This window comes from Mauremys mutica, chromosome 8 (genome assembly GCF_020497125.1).
Source record: "Mauremys mutica isolate MM-2020 ecotype Southern chromosome 8, ASM2049712v1, whole genome shotgun sequence".
NCBI classification, from domain to species: Eukaryota; Metazoa; Chordata; order Testudines; family Geoemydidae; genus Mauremys; species Mauremys mutica.
In genome coordinates, this window is record NC_059079.1 from 76,412,060 (window position 1) to 76,439,281 (window position 27,222).

At 49.5% G+C, this 27,222-nt stretch overlaps 1 protein-coding gene across 2 annotated transcripts; it reads left to right on the top strand.

Moving 5' to 3' along the window:
* Positions 1-2,561: 2,561 nt before the first annotated feature.
* Positions 2,562-27,154, top strand: SLC23A1 (solute carrier family 23 member 1). 2 transcript variants are annotated; one of them, XM_045028149.1, is made up of 15 exons: positions 2,562-2,770; positions 4,776-4,865; positions 8,560-8,661; positions 9,263-9,420; positions 9,561-9,649; positions 10,795-10,862; positions 12,707-12,888; positions 14,564-14,684; positions 15,377-15,533; positions 16,417-16,564; positions 17,758-17,863; positions 20,404-20,533; positions 21,685-21,828; positions 22,553-22,648; positions 25,264-27,154. In XM_045028149.1, exons 1-15 carry the CDS (start codon positions 2,735-2,737, stop codon positions 25,509-25,511), a joined length of 1,875 nt encoding a protein of 624 aa, XP_044884084.1. In that variant the 5' UTR covers positions 2,562-2,734; the 3' UTR covers positions 25,512-27,154. The 2 variants fall into 2 exon arrangements, with proteins under 2 accessions (XP_044884084.1, XP_044884085.1); XM_045028150.1 differs by lacking the exon at positions 2,562-2,770 and adding an exon at positions 3,272-3,387.
* The last annotated feature ends 68 nt before the right edge of the window (positions 27,155-27,222 follow it).

Sequence of the window (27,222 nt, forward strand, 5' to 3'; positions counted from 1 at the left end):
AGGCTGCACCTTGGGGGGAGCGAGGGATTGAAAGGCTGATTGATGATGGAGCCCAGCTGAGAAGGAACAGGTGGGGCTGGTATAAAGCAAGGAAGTTCGCAGCAGAAAGGGGCTTCAGGGGAAGTAGTCTCCAATCCTCCCCCTGGGAGAAGGGAGTTTGGGCTGGTAAACCCAGAGGAGTCAGAAGATGTAGGAAGGAGTCCAGGGCAATAGCAGCAGGGTCTGGGAGAAAGCAGACCACAATTGCTAGACATAGGGTCCCTGGACTGGATCCTGGAGTTGAGGGTGGGCCCGGGTGAGAAGTGATGCAGACTGGACAATGGAGCAGAAGACTGCCTGGGACTGTCATCCAATAGGACTTTGCAACCCCACAATGGGAGAACTATAGTGACCGGGCTGGAGGGCCAAGCCACGAAGAGAGAGCCTCCTGAGTCACACACAGAGAGGGAGGGAGGTGGCAAGGTGTGTGAATGAGCGGCAGAAGGGGGTGTTGGACCCAGAAGGAGCTGGTCCTCAGAGTAGCCAGGAGGAGGTGCCCTAGTAGTGAGTGGACCCTGTGACACTTTGCTCTTTCCCAGAGTCCTGGCCCCTGTCATCAGCTGGGACTTGGAAAACATTAGCTCCCCCATCCATCAGCAAACATTCTTTAGCATCTAATGTTGCAGTTAATGCTTAATTTCATAGCAACCTTTGTAACTAATAGGCTACTAGAGAGAATCTGTGTGAATCGTGGATAGACACAGGTACACAGACTTTATTCCAACAGCAGCACAAGCACTGGGGCTGCTGACACCTTCCCATCAGCCTTCTGCCACCCTGGAGCTTTAGATGGTGAAAGACACTGGATGGACAGCCCTGGAGACCAATGATTCTGGGTCTTCACAGCATGGACAGTGGCAGCACAAGCATCTTCCATATTCCCAGCCATTGTGCCTCACCCCTGGCCTGGAGACACCAGTGTGAAAGGGGAGTTTGTTCTGGACAGCACATTCAGTTCTTGGCCTATCTACTGTAGTGGTGGTGGATGGTTAGCTAGTGGGAACTGGATCAGCACCACCAAACAGCAGGATGATGGTGCCGACTTTCATCATAGCATCATAGAATATCAGGGTTGGAAGGGACCTCAGGAGGTCATCTAGTCCAATCTCCTGCTCAAAGCAGGACCAATCCCCAACTAAATCATCCCAGTCAGGGCTTTGTCAAGCCTGAGCTTAAAAACTTCTAAGGAAGGAGATTCCACCACCTCCCTAGGTAACCCATTCCAGTGCTTCACCGCCCTCCTAGTGAAAAAGTTTTTTCTAATATCCAACCTAAACCTCCCCCACTGCAACTTGAGACCATTACTCTTTGTTCTGTCATCTGCCACCACTGAGAACAGCCGAGCTCCATCTTCTTTCAGCTGCTGAGGTCCAGGAACAGATTAGAACCAGCATTATCAGGCCATGCCTTTAAGAGTGTGTCACTCTGGGAGGCGTGTGTGGCCCTAGCTCCCCGAGAAATGGGCTGTGCCCCTTTTCTGGGGGCCCAGGCAGGTAAACTGAGGGCCTGGTGCCGAACATAAACTGGGGTGAATCTCTCCTAACGATTCCCACTCAGCCACGAGTTTTGTCGGGATAGCTATTTCAAGCGAGAGATGCTTTTATGGGAAGGAAGCGGCTGTGGTGTTGTGAGATACAAGCCAGGTCTACACTAGAAATGTTTGCCAAGCCAATTATGTTGTGGGGGAGGGGGGGTGGAACACGCGTGATTTTTACCACATTTCTGCATGGTCCAAGCCAAGACATCAGGATCAGAACCCAGGTCCAGAGCTGACTTGCCCCAAAGTTTGGGGCCATCCTCTGGCCGATGGCATATCTGTTTGTAAAACAGCTGTGATGTCTGCAGACCTGAAGTGCCCATGTTGGGCCCACTTTAAAGACGTCCCCCTGCCTCCCGTCACTGGCTCTAAAGGCATCAAGGTGTCGTGGGCACCAAGATCCAGACTTGATCGCAGTCATCTTTTAGGGTCTAAAATAGCCAGGTACCTTTTGTTATTTCTCTTTCTGCCTGTTCATGTTCCATCCTCTGTAACAGGAAGTGCCATGGAACAACCGCTTATCCAGAGGTGGCCAGACCAGAGTTCAGCACGTGTCAGATGTTCGGGGGGGTTCTGACCAGATTTGGAAAAGTCTGCTGGGCCTGAACCAAAACCCCAGATCAAAACACCCACGGCATTGTGGAATGTCACATCTGGGGGGATCTACTTCCAAACCACACCCACCCGACCAATGAATGTACACCACACGCAGATCTAAGAGCCTCTGCCTGGGGGCACTCCAACGGGCTGACCCATCAGAGAGTCTGAGAGCTGGTGCAGATACATTGGCTCAGCAGGATGGTGCTTCCTTTATCAGACCTGATGAGCTGATTAGTGCAATCTGTAATTCAGTCCATTTATGAACTAGTCAGTTACACTGTAACTCAGCTTTCTGTTTTCACAAAAGAGCTGTGAAAAAAGCAATAAGTTTAGGAAAGGCTGATCATTCCCCTGCGATGCCAAGCATAATTAATGGAGTTAATATATTATCTTTAAAAACACAGCTCTCATTTCTTTCACAATCAGCAGCCAATAACCGTAGTTATAGATTGACTCCATGAACAATGTCGGGTGTATTGACTAAAGTCCTCCCCAGGACCATAAAAAGCGTCACTCTCCAAAGTCCCCTTGGAAATCCCAGTGGCACTCTGCAGGAGAATGGGGAACAGTTCGGAAGATTTGTCTCAAACCAAGGTGAACATGTTGTTTGCTATTACCATATTTTCACTCCCTCCCCTTCCCTCTCCCCAAATGCATCCATTTCCTTGCTTACCAGTGTTTGATGTAACTATCTGAGAAGTGGGTGGCAAGCTGTCTGTGTTGGTTGTTAGAAGGGGAGGGGAGCAGCAATCACAGGTTCTTTCTTAGACTTGTGTCTGAAGTTAAAGGCAACTTATCCTTTGATCATACTTGGAAGCCAGATTTCACAGAGCGCTTCCCTTTGGACTGACTTATTAAACATTCACCGTCTGGCTTAGAAGCAAAGTGGAAGCGACTTGGCCCCCAGTGAGGGGTGACTCCACTGTGCCACTAAGGAAGGGAGCACTTGACATCAAAACATGACCTAATAGTCAGAATGAATGAGGTTCAGGTAATGCCCTTTTGTCGCTGCTGGTTCCTCTCCTTGCCCTGCCTCACCCTGGGCAGCTCCCCCCTTCGACATGGCCCAGGGAACCCTGGCAGCTCCACTATGTGTTCACGGACTCAGCAAAAGCCTTGCGAGGTTCTAAGAATCAGGCCGAGACTGGAGGTCAGGAGACCCTTCAGTCAGGAGCCAGGAGAGAAGAGAGCTGGAATCCAGGCCCCAGACGGTAAGAACCACAGACGGAGAAATGGGATTCAAGAAACTGAGGACTGTTGGGTTTTTTCTCAGGTAAATTTGCAAGGAACTTGCCTTTATTTTGTACGGGATGCTGTAATGCAGGGCCTGATGCTGCTTGCTGCTAAGCGCGTGCAGCTGCCACTGAAGATACTGGGTGTGAAGTGCATTGAACACCCCACAGCAGGCTCAGCCCTTTGCAGGATTGGGCCCATACTGTGGAGGATTTAGTGTGACCCCTTTACAATGCAATGTAGCATTTATTCAAGATCCACTTTCCCCTGGTGGAGTGGGGGAGGGCAAGGAGGGGTGTTAAACACTAGTGTATTCTATAGCAATGATCCAAACCCTGTCAGTGTTACCAGTGAAGGGAGAGTGATCTGAGCACCAGGAACTCCTGGCTGCTAATCCCAGCCCTGACACCAATGGACTGGTTGACCTTGAGCAAGTCACTTACTCTCTCTGCCTTGGATTTCCCATCTGTAAAATGGGGGTGATAGGGCACTACTATCTCCTGGGGGTGCTCTGGGGTTTAACTAGTGCTCTGTAAAGGTCTTTGTATGTGCTACACAAGTGGTGACTATGCTGTTAAATCCATTAATTTACTTTAAGGAGGGATATTATGTAGCTATGTAACTGCCATTTGATTTCTCTGTACTGTACCTTTGTGTTTCTAAGGCCTGGCCTACATACCAACTGATATAGCTATTACAGTTAGGGAGTGTGACTTTTCACTGATATAGTTATACTGGTACCACCCTAGAGTAGATGCAATTACACCAGTATAAAGGTGCCTCATACCAGTATCACTCATTCCCCTTCCTGTACGGGGGTTGCTCTGCTGGTATAAGCACATTTATACTGGTTTAGCTGCGTCCACACTGAGGGATTGTACCACTTTAACTATACCACGCTGATAACGTTAGACCCATATAGTTAAAGCCGCACAACTTAGATAAAGCCTAATCTGCTCAGCTTCAAGGCCAGCAGCCATTGTGTGAGCAGCATTGCTGCAGCATGTCACAGAGGAGAGACACACACCGTGCTCTCACTGAGATGCTCCATTTGTTCTGTCTCACATTGCTGCTCCCTGTAAGGTCAATCAAAGCCACTCAGACTGGATGGTGATGGCTGCTCTTTGCATGGGGAACAAAGACCAATTCTTCACTCCCCAGTGCTGTGGTGAGTCTCTCTGGGTTCCCAAAACAGACAAGCTGCTTTTAGCAACAGCCACCAGCCTGGTGGAGACAGTGGCAGCCTTCCAATCAGCGCTGCCTGTTATGTGCTGTGATCTTTTATTTTCCTGGTGATGGTGCTTCTGCCAGCAGTTTCTCTAAGCAGTGACTTGCTTTGTCTTCCATGTCCCTCGGGGAAATGCAGAATGGAAATGCAGCTTCCGCCCAGCATGAGGGGATCCCCGAAATCATCACCGAGAATTCGTATGCAAAGGAGCCGGAGAGTGAGGACAAGGTGAGACCAGTGCTCTGCCTAGGATGCCAGGCAGCTGAGACTGCAGCTTGCCACTAGCTTTAGCTGAGGTAGGGGTCCATTGTTAGGTGAGGGGCTCAGCTGAGCCCTGACTGAGGGGTGGCATATGGCTGCGCTGCCCTAGGGGCAGACCAAGGACCAGGCTGGGACTTGAGGAATCACAAACTGCCCCTCTTTGGCTCCATGGAAGAGGCAATCTGTGCCAGCCCTTTACCTGGTGCACATTACTGCAGGCTCAGCTAGCATGCTGCGGGGATGTCGCTGGCCAGGCTCCACCCACTGCCTCCCTGCCACCCCTTCTTCACCCAGCTGGGTGCAAGGGCGGGTAGTGGCCCCACAATTGCTGCCAGCTGCAATACAGGCAGCCGCCACAGGAGAGGAAGCGGGGGCACTGTGGGCGCATTGAGCACGTCACAATCTGCCCCTAAAAAAGTGACACTCCTTGTCTTTAAAGCTCATTGTGGGCTCATTCCACCCTATCTCCTTGTCTCTCTGTTGCCCCCTGCCCTGGCTCATGTAGCAGCTGGCCTGTCTCAGCACAGTGGTGGGGCTGGGTCCAAAGCCCATTGCATCAATGGAAAAACTCCCGTGGAGTGCAACTGGCTTGGTACGAGAGCCTTCTCCTCTGCAGCCATTGGTGTCTGCAGCAGCCCTCCTGTAGCACACTGACTCGCCGGGTATTTTCCGAGCTCCGTGGAGAGTCGTCCCTTCCCCTCTGAAACACAAACATTGAGGCCATTGCGGAATGTGGCAGAGTTACAGCAGGTCTTTATTTTTCTTTTTGTTGGTCACTGACGTTCCCAACGTCGGGGACATTTTGAAAAGGGATGGAGTGAAAAAAGGGAGGGGAGGAAATAACTCTCGTCAGTGGCGTTCTATTTCACTCAATGGCAAAATGCGGGGTGGGAGTGGGAGGAGTGGAACAACAATGACCCTTTCACATCTAAAGAAACTTCACTTTTTGAAAACTGAATTGACACACCAAGAGTTCACTTAATTTTCCTACTAAAGATGTTAAAAAAAACTGAACAAAAGAGTTCAAAGGGAGATTTTTCATTTGAAATTTTTTGGAGGGAGGGACAGGTATTTTGACCAGCTGTAACTGCGAGAGTAGAAAATCACTGGGACTGGTAACACTAGCGGGAGGATTGAGGATGAAGCGCTGGATCTGGGCAGTGAAGCCAGAGGCTTGGTGGTAGCAGAGGATCTTTTCTCTGGGTCTTGGCAACTGTTCCTGGGCCTTCAGGGGACTACATTCACAGATTCCAAGGCCTGAGGGGACCATTCTGATCAGCTGGTCTGACCTCTGGAGAACCCAGGCTGGAGAACCCAGGCAGTGAGGCTCGCATCTAGCCCATCGTTCCTGGCTGAGCTGTAGCATCTCACTTAGAAAGATATCCAGTCTTGATTGACGGACATCAAGTGAGTCAGAATCCACCACATCCCCAGATCAAGTGTTGCCAATGGTTAATTACCCTCACTGAAAAATTGGCACCTTGTTGCTAGTCTGCATTTGTCTAGTGTCAGCTTCCAACCACTAGATCTTGTTCTGCCCTCTGCTGTCAGAAATCTCTTCCCCATGCAGGTACTTATAGACCGTGATCAACTCACCTCTTATTCTTCTCTTGGACAAACTAAATAGACTGAGCTTCTTTAGTCTCTCGCTATAAGGCAGGCTTGGCAGACACCACACCATTCTTGTAACTCTGTTCTGCACCCTTTCCAATTTCTCCACATCCTGTTTGACATGTGGCCGGCAGAACTGGACCCAGTATACAATGCCGTGTGCAGAGATAATAGCACCTCCTTAGTCCTACTCGATATGGCTCTGCTCACACCTCCAAGCATCACATTCACCCTTTTAGCTACAGAATCACACTCGGAGCTCCAGTTCTTTTGCCCCCAAAGTCCTCTGCAGCATCACTGCTTTCCAGGCTCCTGTCCCTCCTCCTAAGCGTGACCCATGTTCTTCGTCCCTTGCATTTGGCTGTATCAAAAGGCATGCTGGTCAAATGAGCTGAGCTTACCAAGTGATGTATAACTGACCTTGGTCCATCTCGCCACCAATTTGTGTGTCCGTTGCCCATCTTATCAGCAATAATTTTCTCCTTCCAGAGCTCTGAGAAGGATAGTGAATAGCGTTGGGCTGAGACCAGATCCCTGCGGGACCCCACTAGCAACAGGGAATGCTGCAGGAGTTTAGGACTAGCTGGCAGCTCCCTTCTTGGGCAAAAACCCTCAAGCAGCAGGGCCCTTACCAATGAGCTGGTGGGGTTAGAGGAGAGCAGTTCTTCCCTGTGGATTGCCACTGCACCACATCCTTATGCACAGCATTCCTTGGGAGCGGAGACACCCCTGGAGAGGCCTTTGCCCCTTGCATGTGAAATTCAGATGCCAAGCCTGCACTTTGCCCAGGAAACACTAGAGCTTTTGGAAACGGCAGGCAAAGGGCCAACAGCTGTAGAACTCCCGGGTAGCACATGGGGTAACACAGGGTGAGAGCCAGGCCCAACTCACCGAGTTTTGGGGCCCTGTGCACTCTGGAAATTGGGAGGGGGCCCACCACTTTCCTCAGACTAGAGCTCTGCTCCGCCTGTCTGCCCCCACTTAACCTGGCAGCCCCCACACATCCCAGCAGCCCTGACTTCCATCCCGCTCACCCAACATCCACCCACTTACCCCCAGTCCCTCACCCACCGCCTCAGGGACCTTCCTGGCCACCAGCACCCCCTCCCCCCATCTCAGCACCTTGCTCCCATCCCAAGCTAGGGCAGCTCCCCCTGATCGCAGCCACCCTGTTCCGCTCATCCCCTGGCCGCCCCAGCCCTGCGCTGCTCAGGTTTGGCCCGGCAGCTCCCCTGTCATGATTGGAGCGCGTGGGGCTGTGACCTGGCGCATGGGGTCACAGCACCACGCCAGCTTGGATTGGGCTTGTTTCTGGTGGGTGGAGGCTCCCTTGAGATAGGGGCTCTGTGCAAGTGCACCCAGTGCATGCTGGGTAATCCCGGCCTGCTCTGAGCACTGGCCCTAGGAATGTGTGGCTAATGAAAACAGCAGCGCAGTGGAACCAGAGGCTTCAGGGAACCGGAGACACCAGTGCTGGGTCTGAGTGGTGACACCCAGAACCTCAGGGGGCTGTTTGGAGCTGGCCCCAGGGGGGCTGTGCACGAGTGGGCAGGGAACAGATTGCTTTGTCCCCCCTATGCAGGAGCCAGCCAGAATCCCACTGGAAAATGCAGCCCCGTCTCCCTGCTAGCCCCTCACTGTCTGAAGGGAGCATGAGAGGTGGGGCAGGGTGGTACTAAGTTCCCTTCCTCCCCTGCTGTGGGCATGGAGTAGGGAACACACTGCACTGGGGACAGAACTATTGCTCCAGTGTGGGCTCCCTAGGAGGGGCCAGCCAGATTCTCGGCTGGGGGCTCCAGCTGCAATGTGGCCTTTGCAGCAGGCCCGAGGGCTCTCAGGATAGATTGGGTGAGTATGTTACTCCAAGACAGCCAGGGCATAGCAGATATGTCTCAAATCTCCCTGCACTGGGGCAATCACTTCAGAGACCAAGTCATGGGGGAGCAAGGAAATCCGCTCACATTTGATTTCTGTCAAGCTTCTCAGCCTAACCGCCAGCCTCTGCTCTCTGCCCCTGCTGGTGCTGAAATCGTCCTTTCTCCATTTCCAGCGCCAAGCCACAGGCACAGGGAGGGAGCAGAAAGAATTCGACATGATCTATAAAATTGAAGACGTGCCCCCATGGTACCTCTGCATCCTGCTCGGCTTTCAGGTAAGAAAGGAGAGATCAGAGGGCACTGCCCCACTCTCTTGCTTCCAGTGCCCTGTTATGATCATGACATACACACAGAGAAGTTAGTGTATTCTATGGTTTTTAATCTTTCTGGAAGGGTGCAACGTAACACCACTTTATGTCTTAAAATCCAGTCCCTTACCAACACAAAGAAACAAAACCAGGGAGAGAAAAAGCAGGCTGCTCCCTAAAACAGGTATTACTCATTGTCTGGTGCAAACTAACAGTGGCTCACACACTTCCCTACAGAGCTCTGTAGCCTGCAAGCAGGACCAGGACACCACTGAACATCTAAAGTGATCGCTGTATAATTTTAATACAATTTTCCTTATACCACGTGCCCTTGTACGTGACTCTTGAGTTTTGATCTCATTAGCAGTGGCAAGAGCAAACCCCTGACATTCAGAGGTCCAGCACAAGTCGCAGTGCATCATTTAAGTCCCATAGCACATTGGGACTTAAGCGGTACCATGGCCTTGTGCAGAGGCGAACTTCACTCTCGCTGGGAATGGAGGTGGGTTCTCAGATCCACCCAACAGCCCTCCCCTAACCAAAGACTCCTTTCCCTTCCCTGCTCCAGCACTACCTGACCTGTTTTAGCGGGACGATCGCCGTCCCATTCCTCCTGGCAGAGTCCCTGTGTGTGGGAAAGGACCAATACACGGTCAGCCAGCTCATCGGCACCATCTTCACCTGCGTCGGGATCACCACGCTGATCCAGACCACGCTGGGGATCCGGTAGGTTGCACTCTATGGCAATTGTTCTCCACGCTTTCTTTTGGCTGTTGGTCCCTGTTGAACCATTGCATGGGAAGTTTTGAAGGCGAGGCAGAGCGGTGGGCGATTGCAAATGAGGCTTTTCCTTCTTGATCATGCAGACTCCCCCTGTTTCAAGCAAGCGCACTAGCCTTTCTGGTTCCTGCCAAGTCCATCCTGGCCCTGGAGAAATGGAAATGTCCCCCAGAAGGTAACTGAAGCTTCATTTACATCCAGGTCATGTGGTAAAGCCCGTGAGTCACTTAACAGCCCCTCCAAGTACAACCCTTATAGCTAAGGGTACAACAGCAGTTAAGGCCAGAAGGAGCTCCCCAGACCTCCACTAGCCTGATCTCCTGCATATTAGCCTAACAACCCCACTCAATACCTGCACACTAATCCCAACAACCAAAAGGGGACCAAGCCCATAGAAGACAGCTCTAGTATGGGCACGGACTGGGGGGGCTGAGGTGCACCAGTGCCTGAGGCCCCTGCAGTGGCAGGGAACTGATTAAATGAGAAATACCCGGAGGAACTTGGCAAGCGACCTGCTTCCAACGCCACAGAAGAAGGTGAAACCCACCAAGGTCGCTGCCAATCTGAGCTGGGGAAAATTCCTGCCTTACCCCATATATGGCGTCAGTTAGATGCTGAGCCTGTGAGGGGGAACAGCCAGCCAAGCGCCTGAGAGAGAGAACGCTCAGTGTCATGTGCCAAGTGTCATGGCTGAAGCACAGCTATCCAGAGGTAGTGTTGTCTAGTAGGTAAGGGCACCAGCCCAGGAGGCCACGGCTGTGCCCAGTTCCCTCACCTGGAGCCAGTTCCTTCCTTTCTCTCTCTGCCTCTGTTTCTCCTCCCACACTGGTCTATTTAGGGCACGTCTACACAGCAAATGAAGGTGTGATTGCAGCACCATTAGGCACGCCAGGGTTAGCCTTAATCCAGCTGATGTGGGTAATGTTGATCATGGCAGCGCAGGCTTTGGCACAGGCTAGCCGTCCCAGTACCAGCCCACCGGCGCCCCTGTGTATATACCTGGGCTGCTGGTCCAGGCCGCTGCATCTCCACTGCTATTGTTGCCCATGCTGGGAAGATTAAAGTTTGCCCAGATATGATACCAGTGTTACAATCCCACCTTCACCTGCAGGGCAGATGTACCCTTTGCCGGTCAGCTCTTTGGGACAGGGGTCAGCCCTCACTCGGTGGGTACACGGTGCCAGCACAGCAGGGTCTCTAGATTTCAAGGGAGATGCACCAGTGTAAACAGGACTAGTGCAGCAGTGAATCATGCCCTAGGGGGCAGGGCCTGGAGCGGTGTTATCCCCGCACGTCTAACAGCCTCGTTTCATGTCTTAGAGGAGATCTACGGCAATTGGACGTTACCACTGAACACGTCTCACGTGTGGCACCCGAGGATGAGAGAAGTAAGCTATGCTCTCTGACTATGCCGCTAGCGGCGTACGCGGCTCAGGGGCCCTGAGGATCTGTCTCACCAGGACACGGGAAAGAAGACTCCCCCCAGACAAACACCAAGCTTGCTTACGTCTCAGCTGCGTTAGGGCCACGCACCTTGGTGTTTATGAGATACATCCCTGTGCAGGGGGCCAGTGCAAAGTGCAGGTGCCACTTCTGTTCCATGCAAGCCACAGCAATTTCCCCCTGCTTCTGCAGTCATGTCCGGCCAAGGCGCACAAGCAGGAGGGACCTCCAGGTGACTCTAGCCATGGTTGGGTGCACTTGACTGGTCAATGGGAAATACCTTCAAACACATCTCAGGTCAGTGCTCAGACATGCCAGTAGCACCATAGCTGTGAATGGTGCTGGGGTCTGTCTCAGTGCAGAGCAATGGAGAGGAGACATTGCCTATTAGTTAGGACACTGGGCTAGGATGTGGGATACCTGTACTGAATTCCCTCCTCTGCCCTGTACTTCCTGTGTGACACTGGGCAAGTCACTTAGTCTGTCTGCCTCAGTTCTCAGCTGTGCAATGGGGCTAGCACTGCCCTACCACACATATGATAAATACATATACGATAGTGCAGTGCTTTGAGATTTGCTGATGGAAAGGGCTATGTAAGAGTCAGGTATTGTTATTATCAAGGTCTATGCTGACAGATGGAGAGATACCTAAGTGACACCATCCTCCCTCAGCCCGGGAAGCTCCCATGTGCAAAAAAATCCAGTTTGGAATGGGACATAACCCTCTAGGCTCTAGGGCATAAGCCAGCCTCTAACTATGGAGAGCTAGAAGGAATCTTTCCCTTGGAGCTGGTTAGCCCCTAACAGCCCACTGCAGGTCTCCCTGCTGCTTCCTATGGAGAAGCTGGTGCTGGCCTCAGCTGGAGGCAGGATCCTGGATTAGATAGATGCCTGGTCTGATCCAATGTGGCAATTCCTGTGTCCAAAGGAAGGTGGACACCAGACAGCACCTCCTGCTGGGAAGTAGGCTAAGACCCAGAAAATGCAGCTCATCACTGGGCTGCCTGGCCATGGCGGAGACTTGCTGGGTTTTACAATGTGTAAAATGCAGTTATTCTCCAGTGGTTTAATCTTCTAACCAAACAAGAGGACTTGCTTTACAGCAGCTACAAGAGTTCCGGCTCTCGCGCTGCACTCAAACAGGAGAGGCCTGGCCTGTGGCCTCCCAGACATCATCCGACTGGACTGACTGCAGCTCCCGGGCTCATTCACTAGTCAGCTTCGTTTTACCCAAGACACATTTTATGTTTTTAGTCATTTGCTCTTCTTTGAACCAGGATGCAGTCGTTTAGAATTGCTCTTGCATGATACTGGCATGTCCCCTTATGCTGTTCAACCCAACCTTCTCTAACTTGTGAAGAGCATGGGCTGGACGGATGGATGGACGGACCGACGGATGAATATATATAATGACTGGATGGATGGATGGATGGATGGATATTCCCATTCCCATCCCAGTCCAAGGTTCTTTCATTCTTTATTCCTTTCCCTTCCTCCATGATGGAGCCTTCCCCAGCACATTACTCCCTGTGGACAAGGGCTAAACCCTTGTAGCTGATGGCCACGGTGCTCTCTGCCCATGTGGGGCAGAATGTGCTGCCTCCACAGCCCCAGGGATGGGGGGGCCAGGTTCAGCACCCAAGGTCAGAGCCATGCCAATGCCACTAGGCCGCCAGGCTCATCCCTATCTGTAGCACCTGCGCGGGCGGAGAAGCCTGGCAGCATGTGGCAGCTCTGAGCTGATCACATCTCCACACCTCACATGCTTCTCCCCCCTTTTGCACCATAGATCCAAGGGGCGATCATCGTGTCCAGCCTGGTGGAAGTGGTGATCGGGCTTGTGGGGCTGCCAGGAGCACTGCTCAGCTACATTGGACCTCTCACCGTCACTCCCACCGTCTCCCTGATAGGACTGTCAGTCTTCCAAGCTGCGGGGGACCGCGCAGGATCGCACTGGGGCATTGCAGCATTGTACGCTCCTTGCTTATCATACAGAGACCAGCCACAGGGCTCACAGAGTGACATGCTGCTAGCACTTAGTGTCACACTCTCATGGGTGTGCATATCTGGAGGCAAAATCTGGCCCTTAAGCTCCAAGTTACCCCCAGCTCAGGGTTAAATTCCATCCCCAGACACCTTTGCTGATTGCAGTGGGGTTTGCCCTATAGACCTGATCCTGCTCTAATTGAAGCCAGTGGGAGTTTTGCCTACATTTGCACATTTCATATGGAAAACATGCTGTGCTGCTCCATGTAACTCACAGCAATTGGTTTTTCATAATCAAGATCACTTGATAATGCGTATTCAAGCCAAAAAGGGGGACAAAGGTTGAGAGGGGAAGAGCAGATGGCATTAGTCATTGCTTTGCTGAGTTTTCAATAGGCTGCGAGGTTCAAAATCTGTCTGATAACTGATCCGACTGTGTGCCTGTCTATCCTAGAAGCATATAGGACACCAACCACCACCATATCTAAGTACCAGAGCTGACTGAAAATACCATGAAAGTTCAACCTGTGTTTTTGTTCCAAATTAGGATGAAAAGTTGAAATATAAACAATTTTGGCAGAGCAAAATGTTCTGAAAAAAATTCTATTTGGAAATGTCAAAATATTTCAGCTCAGTTCTACACTAAGCTGTGTGTGCCTGAGCTGCAGCAGTACCTCATGGGAGTTATACTTCAGATGCCTCATGCCTCCATTCACCTCTATGGGCCAGGGTCCCGAGCCATACTACATCTCCCATAATGCATCAGGGGCATGAGCCTCTCAAGCGGTATTGTGGCAGTTCAGCATGATGGGAAACTGTGATGCGCTATGGGAGATGCAGTCCAGTCAGGGAGTCTGGCCAATAGAAGAAAATGGGGGCACAAGGCGCCCAAATTACAACTCCCATGAGGCCCCACCATAGCTCAGACAAACACAGGTTAACGTCAAACTGTCCCAAAACAAAACATTTGATTCAGTTTGATCAACCAAAATGTTTTGATTCAGCTGGACCTGACCCAAATAGAAAAGCAAAAAAATTTCCTCTGGAAAAATCTTGATTTTGCAGCCATTGCAGGAAAGAACATTTGACAGAAAATTCCTGACCAGGTCCACTCAGCACCCAATACATCCTGCTGTTGTAACCCAGCTAGTGAACAGTGGATTAGCTTACTCCAGTCAACTAAACATACGTAAGGCAAACACCTCACCAGGATTATCCTTCACCATTTACTTGTGACACGTTCTCAGAAAACAACGGGAATTCCGAACTTAGCAGACACAAAATGATGAATGGGGAAATTGGTCACTGGCACCGACAGGCATGTTTGCCACACCAGCATGGATTGTATGTTCTTCTCATACACCAGATCTGTCCTCCTGCTCATTTCTGCATAGTCAATGGATACTGGCTTGCATAGACTGGCCCGTAACTGGTTAAAAACATTTGGGTTCAAATACACTATTGTTAATATTATTCATGGTAGTGCCCAGGAGCACCAGTCATGGACCAAGCACTAGATGCTGTACAAATGCAGACAAAAAGATGGGCCCATGCCCAGAGAGCATACGATCTCTGGACAATGGTGCAGTTCGGCCCTCAGGGAGTTCCCCTTCTGCATTTCCTAGGGATGTCCTAATGGCTCTTTTTCTCTTTTCAATAGATCCATTTTTCTGATTGTTTTATTTGCCCAGTACCTGCGAAATGCGACCTTTCGACTGCCTGGGTACAAATGGGGGAAAGGCTGTATTGTGTTCAGGCTACAGATCTTCAAAATGTTCCCGGTATGGACGGTCCTGTCCTCTGCTAATTACCAGTAACGGGTGAAACCTCCCACCACTCAGAGGTCTGGGTCAGATACATACCAGGGGGTCTCAGGCCTGTGATGGAAATGTCTATGAACAATCTAGTGCTGTTGGGGCTGTGGTGTCGGGCTAGCAATCGCTAGCACTTACTACTGGGCTGGAAAGTCAGAAAACGTGGCCATGGCTGTGGCATTTTGGCACTAACCGCGCTGGCCAGAATCCAGGAAAGCAGAAATACTTGGAAATGTGAAATAAATGGGGGAAAGACTGGAGTTAACCGAACTTTTCCAGACGTCAAAATACTGTCCTGGGTGGATGCATGCGCTGGTGTTACCACTGCCCTCTAGAGTATGGACTGGATACTATTCCGCTGTGTGGCAGGCTACAGCTAAGGGCTGAGAGAGCTTCTTCAACGGGGACTGAATTGTGGGGTTGGATGTGCTAACTTCAAGCCCTGCTGTTGCCGTGCTGGTCTCAGCAGTCCCATAGCACAGGGATCTCTGTGAAGCCTTAGATGTTCCTGGAGTTGTTAGTGTAGGTTGGGGGTTGGGACTCCATGGTGGGCAATTCTTGCTGTATTTGGAGCAGTTCTCCCATCCGTCTTCCGGGGGTGTTGCTGCTTCGTGTGCCTGGACAGTTATGTTACATGGGCCTCTGTTTTTCATCCCCAGATCATCCTGGCTATCATGGTGGTGTGGCTGCTGTGCTATATTTTAACACTGACGGATGTTTTCCCACACGATGCTGAGGCATATGGCTACAAGGCCAGGACGGACGCCAGGGGGAAAATCATGTCAATTGCACCCTGGTTCCGCCTACCGTATCCTTGTGAGTGAACGTGAGATTCTCTCATGACTGGCTCTGTCTAATCACGAGGGATCGGGGAAAGTGTTTGCAGAAGTGTACACGCGTTTCCATGCAGTGCACAAGTCAGGTTTGCCTGCCATTGGTGCACATAGCAGCCCAGCTTGCAGGACACTTTTGCACACTTCCCCAGACAAGGCAAGGAGCTGGGGCACCTTGCCCCTGCTCAGTATCTTCCACTGATCCTCAGAATTCGCCCCCTCGCTCTGCTCCCCATGCTGGAGCTCAGACTAGGGGAGCGAAATGACCCTTTCCCCTAACCAGATACTCAGCAGAAGCTGCTGTAGGGAAAAGATCACCCTCTACCACCTCCCCTAGTGCACAGCACTGTACAGAGCCATTGGGGTCCATACTGATTCACAGGGAGAGGAGTCCACTGGTAACGCCCACAGCTGAGTGGGTGGCCTGGGAGCAGAGGAGAGACACTAAGGCTGGCCAGGCATGGCCTGAGCTGGCATCCTCCTGCACAGGCACCGCCCCTGTGGCTGGCTGCACCACCAGAGCAGAGAAGAAAGCTGGGCAGGTCTCAAGGAGCAATCTGCAGCAGCAGAAGCATATCCCCAGTGTGTGTGTGTTGGGGGAGGGCTCTAGGGGCTTGCAGCTTCCCCCACCCCCACTGCCCCACAGCTGTGTTTGGGCTTCCCGGGTCACCCGTGTCAAGCACAAGTCCACAGTGCGCTTTGTCAGAAGGATAATGGGCTGAGCAGCCTTTGCCAGCACACCCTGTGTCTGGCCCTTTGAGCCGGGCAGGGCACGGTCCTAGAGCGGCTCCTGAGTGGGCATGGCCATGTTCAGGGCTTGGGATGCCCGGGGCAGCTCATCCCTTGCTCTGCTTTGCCCGATGCAGGTCAGTGGGGCTTGCCCACCGTGACGGCAGCGGCTGTGTTAGGGATGTTCAGCGCTACCCTCGCTGGCATTATCGAGTCCATCGGGGATTACTACGCCTGCGCCAGGCTGGCGGGGGCTCCAGCGCCACCCATCCACGCCATTAATAGGTACGGTACGAGCAGCTCACCCGTCCCTCTAAATCACACAGGGGTTTGTGCAGGAGACACAGGGTTTGCACCACAGCAAGACGATTCCTTCTGGGCAGCAGTGGGTGGGAGCCAGGTAGGGTGACCACACAGCCAGTGTGAAAAATCAGGACAGGGGGTGGGAGGTAATAGGAGCCTATATAAGAAAAAGACCCAATAATCGGGACTGTCCCTATAAAATCAGGACATCTGGTCACTCTAGAGCCAGGACACCTGAGTTCTAGGCTCACGTGTGCTAGCCAGGTTTTCAATGCCCAGCGTTGGGCCCCTCAGTAACTTTGGCCTGGCTTTCTAAGGGGCTGCGCACCCAAAGCTCCCATGAGGGCAGCTGGAGCTGCGGGTTCAGCACCTTGGAAATGTAGGTGCCGAAACATGGCTGTTGGTGCGACCATTTGGCACCCAAATTTGACCCCCATAACAGGCTACCATTTGGCATCCATAAGCTGGCTGAGCTCGGCCTCCCCAGGTGGTAACTGGACAACGCTCCCCATCTCCCCTGTTTGTCGAGCATTTAGAACATGCCACATGCTGTGCAAGTGCCTCGGGTGTGGCAATGCGTGCCGCACCCTTTCCCATCGCAAGAGAGTGGAAGCCGCTGGCTGGAAATTCTCCCACCACAGCCCTGCCCTATCTGCACCCCCTCCGGTGGAGGCTGTGTCTGCCGCATGCAATCTGCCCCTAAGCGCCCTCATGCATCCCTGCCCTCTCCAGATGCTGCCCTGAGAGCTCCCAATGCAATGGGAAATGAAATGTCACCAAACGAAATTAATAGGCAGCAGGTTTAAAACAAACAAAAGGAAGTATTTCTTCACACAATGCACAGTCAACCTGTGGGACTCTCTGCCAGAGGATGTTGTGAAGGCCAAGATTATAACAGTTCTTCAAAAAAGAACTAGATAAATTCATGGAGGATAGTTCCATCAACAGCTATTAGCCAGGATGGGCAGGGATGGTGTCCCTAGCCTCTGTTTGCCAGAAGCTGGGAATGGGGGACAAGAGATGGATCACTTGATGATACCTGTTCTGCTCATTCCCTCTGAGGCACCTGGCATTGGCCACTGTCGGTAGACAGGATACTGGGCAAAATGGACCTTTGGTCTGACCCAGTGTGGCCGTTCTTATGAAATTTCTTGGGTTGGCTTGTCTGTTTCCAGAGGCATTTTTACAGAGGGGATCTCCTGTATCATAGCTGGGCTGCTGGGAACGGGCAACGGCTCCACATCCTCAAGCCCCAACATCGGCGTCTTGGGCATCACAAAGGTACCAGCCAGTGAGCTTCTTTGGACACCTCCCCTCTGTGCTGAGTCAGGTGGGATCGCTGTAAAGCTCTCGGCACCTGGACTGAGCAGCCGGTGCCCAGCACAGCTGCCTGCCTCACACCTGGGCTGCAGAGAATATCAGCATCTTCCACTGGCATCCTGCTTATTTTGTGGGTACAACAGAGGGTTCAGGGTTCAGGCTATAAAACCCCTTCATAGATCCATAGACACCATGGCTCATGTTTTTTTCTTATGATGTAGCCCCTCTATGATGCTATTCCTAAACCATAAAGAGGACTTAAACAGCTCATGCAATACTCTGATCCTGAGGCTGGAGGGGGTTCTACAGCAAGCACAGAGCTGGCATAATAGCTCTCTCCAAGCCCCTGGTGTAGATCATGGGCTGGGGAAGCAAGAGATCAGGCAGAGGGATAACAGCACATGGAAGTTGACACAACTTAGAGCAAGTACTGGGGCTGCTCTAAATTGCACCCAGATGGCACTGAATTAGGAAAGTGCTGTGGTAGCTTAATGCCATTTTGTGTGCCCACTGTAGAACCGAAGCAGCAGAAACTCTGGCCTACTCTCCATCATAGTGCACTGGCCTGGCTGCTCCGCTCAGCTGAACGTTGGTAGCCCCAGATTTGCTGGGTCTGGGGCAGCTGGTGGAGCGTTCTCAGCAGCCAAACCTCCGTTCTGGGATTCACGCTCCATCTGGGCCTGAGTCCCAGCTTAGTGCAGGATCTGTCTAGTTTCTGATGCTGGCCCTGAGGCCCTTCCCGGTCACTGTGTTTATATAATGTGTCTGCAATAGCCCCTCTATGACATTGCTGTGGCAAGGAGAGGGCAGCCTCTTCTGCCCCTGAGACCTTGGACCCACCTGGTTCCACTTGCCTCGCAGTGCCCAGAGTTCGCTTGCTGTCCCTGGGCACCTGTCAGTAAGTCTAGTTATCTATGGTGCTTCTCTGCCCCCTCCTGTGTCTGAGTGCCTCCCACTCCCTGCATTTATCCTCACAACCCCCCTCCGAGGTGTGGGGGGGGGGAATGGGGGGGAGGGTCCCAGAGCTCGGACTGCAGCCCAAGGCTGGAACTCAACAGCCGCACAGCAGCAAGCCCAAGTCAGCTTGCCCAGGCCAGCTGTGAGGTTTGAATTGCAGAGTAGCACACCCGAAGTGCCTGGCCTAAGCACTGTGGGAGCCAGGTCAGGGCGTCCTGAACACATGAGACTTTTCGAGTCAGTTTTCCAGAACCAGAGAGAAGGTTGTGAAATAAAAACGCTGAGTAGAACAATACCCGGGGCCGGCTGCGGCCTAGGGCCTGCATCCGGGTTACAAGGCAGTACTTTAGAGAGCTGCCAACCTCACCTGTGAAAGAGCTCGACTGGAGGCTGCTCTGACACAGAGAGGCTGGGCTGTGCAGGACACTGGCTCACAGGGAAGGGAGGTGGTTCGTAGTCGGGGCACTGCCTGGGATTTATACGTCCAAGAGATTTATACTTCCTTGTTCTGTGACAGATTTTCTCTGTTACCTTAAGCCAGCCTCCTCCGTTCTCCAAGCCTGGAAATGGGGATAAAACATCACAGGAGCGTGGCAGGGCTAAGATTGGAGGGAAGATGCTGCAGAAGGGCTCAGGCTTGCTGTGTTTCTCACCCAATGCAGGGTAGAGCACGCACCACTGAGACTAATGAATAGTGCTTAGCCCATAGCGAAAGCTCTGGCACGCCAGTCTCTCCCCATGAACCAGAACATCCCCCCCCTCTTTAATTTCTAAAGTCTGACGCAGCTTGGTGCACTGAGCAGGGAGTGAGGAGATCTGGGGTCTCAGGCACTGCATGAGCTTGCACAAATCACTTCATTTCACTGTATCTCAGTTTCCCTAACCCACTGTCACCCAGAAATCAGTGCCGGAGTCTGGGTATATTGTCAGTGCCACATGTTTGTTTAGACTGTGTCACTCAGTCCTTGAGCAGAGGAGGTCACAGACAGCACCCAGAAAAACCACGTTCAGGGTTCTCAGGCCAAGCACCAGTGCCTGGTTCCCAGAGAGCAACGCTGCCACAAAAAATCCTACTATGTTAGAGAGAGTAAGGCAACGAGCAACTCTTGTCCTGCTTGCAACAGCTCCCCCAAAAGGAACTGTATCACAAACCTAGTAACAACACAGCAGGTCTTCACGGACTGTGCCCTTGTTTGCATGCTGAGAAAAGGAACTGATAAAACTCTGGGTATGTCTACACAGCAAAAACCCTGGAGGTGTGAATCTCAGAGCCTGAGTCTACAGACTCAGGCTTGCAGCACTCCCACTATAATGCTAAAAACAGCCACAGACATTCCCACTCAGCCTGGAGCTTGGACTCTGAAACTGTGTAGATCTACCCTACACAGAGGCATCTGGGTGTCTCCCACCATAACAATACTTACCTCCTTTGGGAAGTGCTTTGAGATCTCTGGATGAACAGAGCTATATAATAGCAACATATTATTAAGCCTGGAATGACTCTAGCCAATTTGCTTCACCCTGCTGCTGGTTTTTCTCTACAGGTGGGCAGCAGAAGAGTGGTGCAATATGGAGCTGGGATCATGCTTGTTTTGGGAACCATCGGCAAGTTCACGGCTCTGTTTGCCTCTCTCCCTGACCCCATCCTCGGAGGGATGTTCTGTACATTATTCGGTAACGTACCTATAAAGATATGTTGATAATTGTGATCAGCAGGGTGTCAAGGCAAAATTAGCATTAAATTGCAGTCCTCTTTCCTACCAATCGTTTCCTAATATATTCATTTAAATTTGATTGACCTAAAAGTGACTTATAGCGCTTGAGCCAGGCTGAGATTTGCAATGCCTAAGAGAGTTGGCTGCCCAGTGCCCATCAACATTGGCTCTGAAGCTCTCCACTTGAAGAACTTGCTTTCCTTTCAGAAGCAGTTACAGGGAACAAAAGAACTGCAGCTACCTAGCATCACTGGGGATAGCGAAGGTAGCAGTGGGATGCACAGCTACTGCCTATATTCTAGGGTTCAAGTTTTCCTCCAAACATAAGAGACTATCATTCAAGCTACACTTTTGTCTCTTGACCCTAAGCGGTGGGGTTGCCAATGCATTATAGCAGCCTTTGGCCTTGTCCATATTCAAAGTCAAATCGGTGTAACTTTAAATCTGTTTCAGAAGTGATTTAGTTAAACTGGTGCAGAATACAGTGTGACCACAGTTACTTCAATTTCAGGCTGGCTTATATTGATTTAGCTTAACTTGGTAATGAATCAATTTAAGCTAAATTGATATAAACCAGATTTAAATCAAATTAAGTGTCCACACAGGTGTTTGCACCGGTCTGATTTAATCAGATTTGGATCACACTTTGAGGCTTGATCTATACTTCAAAGTTAAATCAACATAGCATAATCAGAAGTCTGAAAAAAATCACAACCCTTACTGACAAGCTGTGCCAGCCTAACCCCCCGTGTAGACGCAGCTACGTCGACAGAAGCATTCTTCTGTTGCCATAGCTACCGTTGTTCGGGGAGCTGGTGTTTCTGCACCAATGGAAAAATACCTTCTGTCGATGTGGCCTGTGTCTATCTGATGGGTTAATGCCAGCATAGTTACAGTGATGTAACTATGCCAGTATAGTCTCCCTAGCATTAGACATATTCTTAGTTAAACCGGTGCAACTTTCAGAATAGAGATGGCTTTAGTGGTACCTAATATTTTGCTTCTCAGTCCCAATGACTCAGCAGGTGGCCACCTCTGCCTCGCACGGAATGCACACAGACCCTCTGTGTCTATAACAAGGCTGCGTTTTCTCTGTTTGCACATTTGCAGGCATGATCACAGCTGTTGGCCTTTCCAACCTGCAGTTCGTTGACATGAACTCCTCCCGCAATCTTTTCATTCTGGGATTCGCAATGTTTTTCGGGCTGACATTGCCAAACTACTTGGATTCGCGCCCCAATGCCATTAACACAGGTACGCCTCTCTGGATGAAAGCCTCAAAACATGCTTTATAGCCCCTATTAGTATTGCAGTGAATGGAGGACTCTACTGAACTCTTGGGATTGAGTAAGATAGGAATGTGGGTCTCTTGGGCACCATGCTAATGCATGGGACAAGTGATTATCAATATTGCAATTCTTAATGATGATGGAATGACATTAGGAATTTTATGTAGCTTCCATAGGAATGGGGCGCGGGGGGCGGGAGGGATTTAGGGCATTTGTCCTGCTCCAAATGAGATCTAAATCCTAGTTAGCTTGTTTTTGTTTGCAGCTGTTGGTCTCTTCTCTCTCTTGATATGTGCCTATAGCTACTCTCAGCATTTCAACATACGGTGTGCTTTGTAAACTAGATTTTTAGGAACTCTAATAAAACAAACTGGACAATGGGATACGAGATAACACATACACTGAGTCAGCAGGCCTGAGATGCTCATATAAGTAGAATGAAGAGGGAAGGCAGGAAGGTAGGTAGATAAGATAGATGTCTTTGAGTATCAATTTAATCTAATCTGGGCCCACAAATGCCTTAGTCATAATCAAAGTTATTGCTTGGCATCACTGGCATTTATTGGTAGGAAACTGCCAGTCCTCTTTAAATACACACACTAGTCTGATTTTTCTTTTTCAGACAGACGATAGTAGCATCTAACCCAGTGCTCTGTGTTAATCAGTGTAACATTCTGCATGTTTTATAGGTGTTCCTGAAGTGGACCAGATATTAACAGTGCTGTTAACAACGGAAATGTTTGTTGGGGGTGGCATTGCCTTCATATTGGACAACACCATTCCAGGTACAGCCATTGCAAGCTTTCACGACAAGGCCTTATAATGCACTGGTGCTGTCAGCGGCTTGAGTCACTTTGTGCGTGTCTGGTTGTATATTGTTTTAGTTATGCTTTCAGTCCTGGCTGGAGAGGTTAAGCTATATTAATTGTGTTGGCGAACTATCTTCTGGCAGAATCAATTATCCAGGGTTGTAGTTGGAGGTAGAGCAGGATTTTTATGCAATAAGAGCCTATCTCTCTTTGAATAGAGTTAGACCACTGATACTCAGACCTCAGTGGTTCAGGAGTCAAATCAGTGATCAACGTTGCACAAAAGAGCCACAGTTGTGTCAATTCATTGTTTCATTTACTAGTTATATATATATTATTCTCACAGCAAAATGAATCACCATGTCTTACTAATCTTTTAGAGTTCTTTGAAGGGGTCAACAAACATATGGACAAGGGGGATCCAGTGGACATAGTATACTTAGATTTCCAGAAGGCCTTTGACAAGGTCCCTCACCAAAGGCTCTTACGTAAACTAAGTTGTCATGGGATAAGAGGGAAGATCCTTTCATGGATTTAGAACTGATTAAAAGACAGGGAACAAAGGGTAGGAATTAATGGTAAATTTTCAGACTGGAGAGGGGTAACTAGTGGTGTTCCCCAAGGGACAGTCCTAGGACCAATCCTATTCAACTTATTCATAAATGATCTGGAGAAAGGGGTAAAAAGTGAGGTGGCAAAGTTTGCAGATACTAAACTGCTCAAGATAGTTAAGACCAAAGCAGACTGTGAAGAACTTCAAAAAGATCTCACAGAACTAAGTGATTGGGCAACAAAATGGCAAATGAAATTTAATGTGGATAAATGTAAAGTAATGCACATTGGAAAAAATAACCCCAACTATACAGACAATATGATGGGGGCTAATTTAGCTACAACTAATCAGGAAAGAGATCTTGGAGTCATCGTGGATAGTTCTCTGAAGACATCCACGCAGTGTGCAGCAGCAGTCAAAAAAGCAAACAGGATGTTAGGAATAATTAAAAAAGGGATAGAGAATAAGACTGAGAATATCTTGTTGCCCTTATTTAAATCCATGGTACACCCACATCTTGAATACTGCCTACAGATGTGATCTCCTCACCTCAAAAAAGATATACTGGCACTAGAAAAGGTTCAGAGAAGGGCAACTAAAATGATTAGGGGTTTGGAACAGCTCCCATATGAGGAGAGATTAAAGAGGCTGGGACTTTTCAGCTTGGAAAAGAGGAGACTAAGGGGGGATATGATAGAAGTATATAAAATCATGAGTGGTGTGGAGAAAGTGAGTAAGGACAAGTTATTTATTTGTTCCCATAATATAAGAACTAGGGGCCACCAAATGAAATTAATGGGCAGCAGGTTTAAAACAAATAAAAGGAAGTTCTTCACACAGCGCACAGTCATCTCCTTGCCTGAGGAGGTTGTGAAGGCTAGGACTATAACAGGGCTTAAAAGAGAACTAAATAAATTCATGGAGGTTAAGTCCATCAGTGGCTATTAGCCAGAATGGGTAAGAAATGGTGTCCTTAGCCTCTGTTTGTCAGAGGGTGGAGATGGATGGCAGGAGAGAGATCACTTGATTATTACCTGTTAGGTTCACTCCCTCTGGGGCACCTGGCATTGGCCATTGTCAGCAGACAGGATACTGGGCTGGATAGACCTTTGGTCTGACCCAGTATGGCCATTCTTATGTTCTTAAGTATTCAACAATTGGTTAATAACATAGTAAAAGCATCCTGACTGGTTAATAACATAGATCAGTTATTAATTAAATCAGTATTTTAATATCATAGGCAGGAGACACATTAAAGAGCCACTGGTGGCTCATGAGCCTCAGTCTGAGTATCACTGGCTCCAGCACAATAAGGCCCAGTCTTGATTGGGGTCGCCAAGTGCTAAATAATAGGAAAAGAAAAGCTTTTAGAGAGGAATCTATTGAGTAATTAATTCAATATAATGACAGGTAAAACTGATCAGTCCTTCCTGTATATCCCATCTCATTCTGTGACAACTAAGGGTCACTTAGTGATGTTAAAGAGTACTATGTTTATAAGTATGAGGACATATTTTATGTAGCACATACTCAATCTGTGGAACTCACTGCTGCAGAAAAACACTGGCTCAAACACCAGAGCAGAGTTTGTTTGTTTTTACAAAAGGTGGGATAATCTTACAAATACTAGCAAGATAGCTAGCACTACAAGCTTGATCCTGTCCTGTTTCCTGCATACAGAGTTCTCATGGGAACTCAGGATCATTTTAACTGCATCTCCCATCCATTGATAGTGAGGTAATGCAATCTCATGCTTTCAGGTATAAAAGGTAGGGGTGTATTTCCTCCCCCCCCCCCACACACACACCTCCTTGTAGAGCATTGAACAGTTGGCCAGGTACATTTTTCTGTCTTTTTGGAAGCATCAGGCCCTGGCCATTTCAGAAGGCAGGATACCAGCCTAGTCAATGGTCTGAGCTGCTGTGGAACAATCCTTTATCCAGACAAGTGAACTACATCCAGTGGCTCATTACTTTGAATGAGTAAGCTCTTTAGTTATTTTGCTGTCCTAACACTCAGGATCTCTTGCTCTCCCCAGGGACACAGGAGGAGCGTGGGCTGGTTCAGTGGAAGGCCGGAGCACATGCAGACAGAACCACAGCTGCAAATTTGAAAAGCTACGATTTTCCATTTGGAATGAGCGTGGTCAAAAGGATAGAGTGGTTCAAGTATGTGCCAGTATGCCCTGTTTTCAAGGGATTTAATGCAAGAACAAAAAGGAATTGTGACACAATGGAAAACATACAACATAACACAGACAACCTGTTCATATGTACTAAGGTCTGAAAGACTCCTGTAATGTGACAGGCACAAGTCATTCAGTGCCAGTTAGGTACGATGTACCACAGTTCTAGTTCGTAGGTTGATGAAGAGCTGTGTCAAACTGAAGAGGGGAGAACATGGGGATCAGTTCATAGGGGTTCCCCCATAGTTTTGATTCATGTCCCTGTGGAGTCTACAAAGGGCAACACACCCTAGTTTGTCAGTCATCTTTATGCTGTGCTGTCCATTTGGTCTAAGCATGTGTGATAGCTGTGGCCTGCTTACTCTTGAGATAGCACAAGCCTCCAGTATTGTACATCTGGCTAGTGTGTGTCAAACCCAGCACCTCAAAGCAGCTCAGCCAAAACAGCAGAGTTGTGGATGGACTGACTTCAAACCAACGTTTGCAGTTTCCAACTCTAACCCCAAATTGGTTTAAGATTTGTTCAAAACTTGGCTCAGATTCGCTGGAATGCTCATGAATCTAGGCAAAACTAGCCCAAGTTTTACACAGCTCAGCTAGTCATTGTGTGTAATAAACTGCTATCCAGACACTCTGGGCTAAATTAATTTCTGGTGTAACTCCATAAACTTCAGCAGAATTATACCAGGGATTAATCTGGATCAGCACAGCCACCATGGCACACTTAGTATGGACACTATAGCATTTTTTGTTGGGATAATGTATTTGATACATTAATATTCCAGATCACTTGTTTCTGTGTTTTTATTGACAGTGGAGAGAACTGCCCCTTATATTTGCCTCACTAGTCCCGCAACGTAACCCTGGAAAAGTTTATGTTGGATAGCTCTGCTACACCGATCTGGCTTTCCTATTGCCTGTTACATTGAGTGTAAACTACCTTGGCCTTTGCCACACTGCCATTTAATGGACAATAGTTAAGATTTTTGTGACGCATGTGTTAGAATTCTTGATCTGTCATGCACGGAGGCCTATTAACATCCTGAATCCCTGATCCAATGGGCTGAGGTTCAGCAGAACCTTTCCGTAGCACAGGATCTGATGGATAGTCTCAATGTAGCAATGACCTCCATATTCAGCAGTTCATGACCGAGTAAAGGAGCATTTTTCCATCTTGTGAAGAAAGTTCTGCTAGACAAATGATGCACCAACAGCTGAGCAACTACCTAGCTTTCAATAGCTTGCATAAGCATAATTAGATCTTAAATAATTGTTAATTATACCCAAGGATGAATAGACAAGCTCATTTTCTGAACTGCTTTGGCTCTGCAGGGCTAACAGAGCTAAATGTTTGCATCCCTGATACGAGAAATTGAGTCTGAACACAGATCAGCTGAATAATGCCTTTGTGCCCAGTCACTTTCCAGAATTGCCTAGTTGGAAACTTCTGCAAGAAACCCTTACCAAGACATACCTGCGAACGCATCTCCCTAGGAAATGGAATGCACAAGCACTGCAGCTTGACTGGACTGAGTATGGGTATGTTTAATGCAAAGGTGATCCCTCCCTGGACCTTGATGAAGTGCCGTTAATACCAAAATGCAGCTTGTGACTGGACATGCAAGTGTGCCTGAGCTCCCTTGCTGATGAGTGATAGGATCTAAAAGGGGAGGGTCTCTATGTGGCTGACTAGCAACGCTCCCAGAGAACACCCACTGCCACTTTGAATATCATTAATAAACTTCTCATACTACATACTTCGTTCGCTCTTTTCTGTTGTCCAAGTCATTTTAAAGATTCTTGGTTGCATCA

Bases quoted from the DNA above. Each gene is read 5' to 3' on its own strand.
- SLC23A1 (XM_045028149.1), top strand. From the start codon at position 2,735: ATGGGGAACAGTTCGGAAGATTTGTCTCAAACCAAG. The intron at 8,662-9,262 runs GTAAGAAAGGAG...TCCCTGCTCCAG, and splicing joins GCATCCTGCTCGGCTTTCAG to CACTACCTGACCTGTTTTAG. The intron at 9,650-10,794 runs GTAACTGAAGCT...TTCATGTCTTAG, and splicing joins ATGGAAATGTCCCCCAGAAG to AGGAGATCTACGGCAATTGG.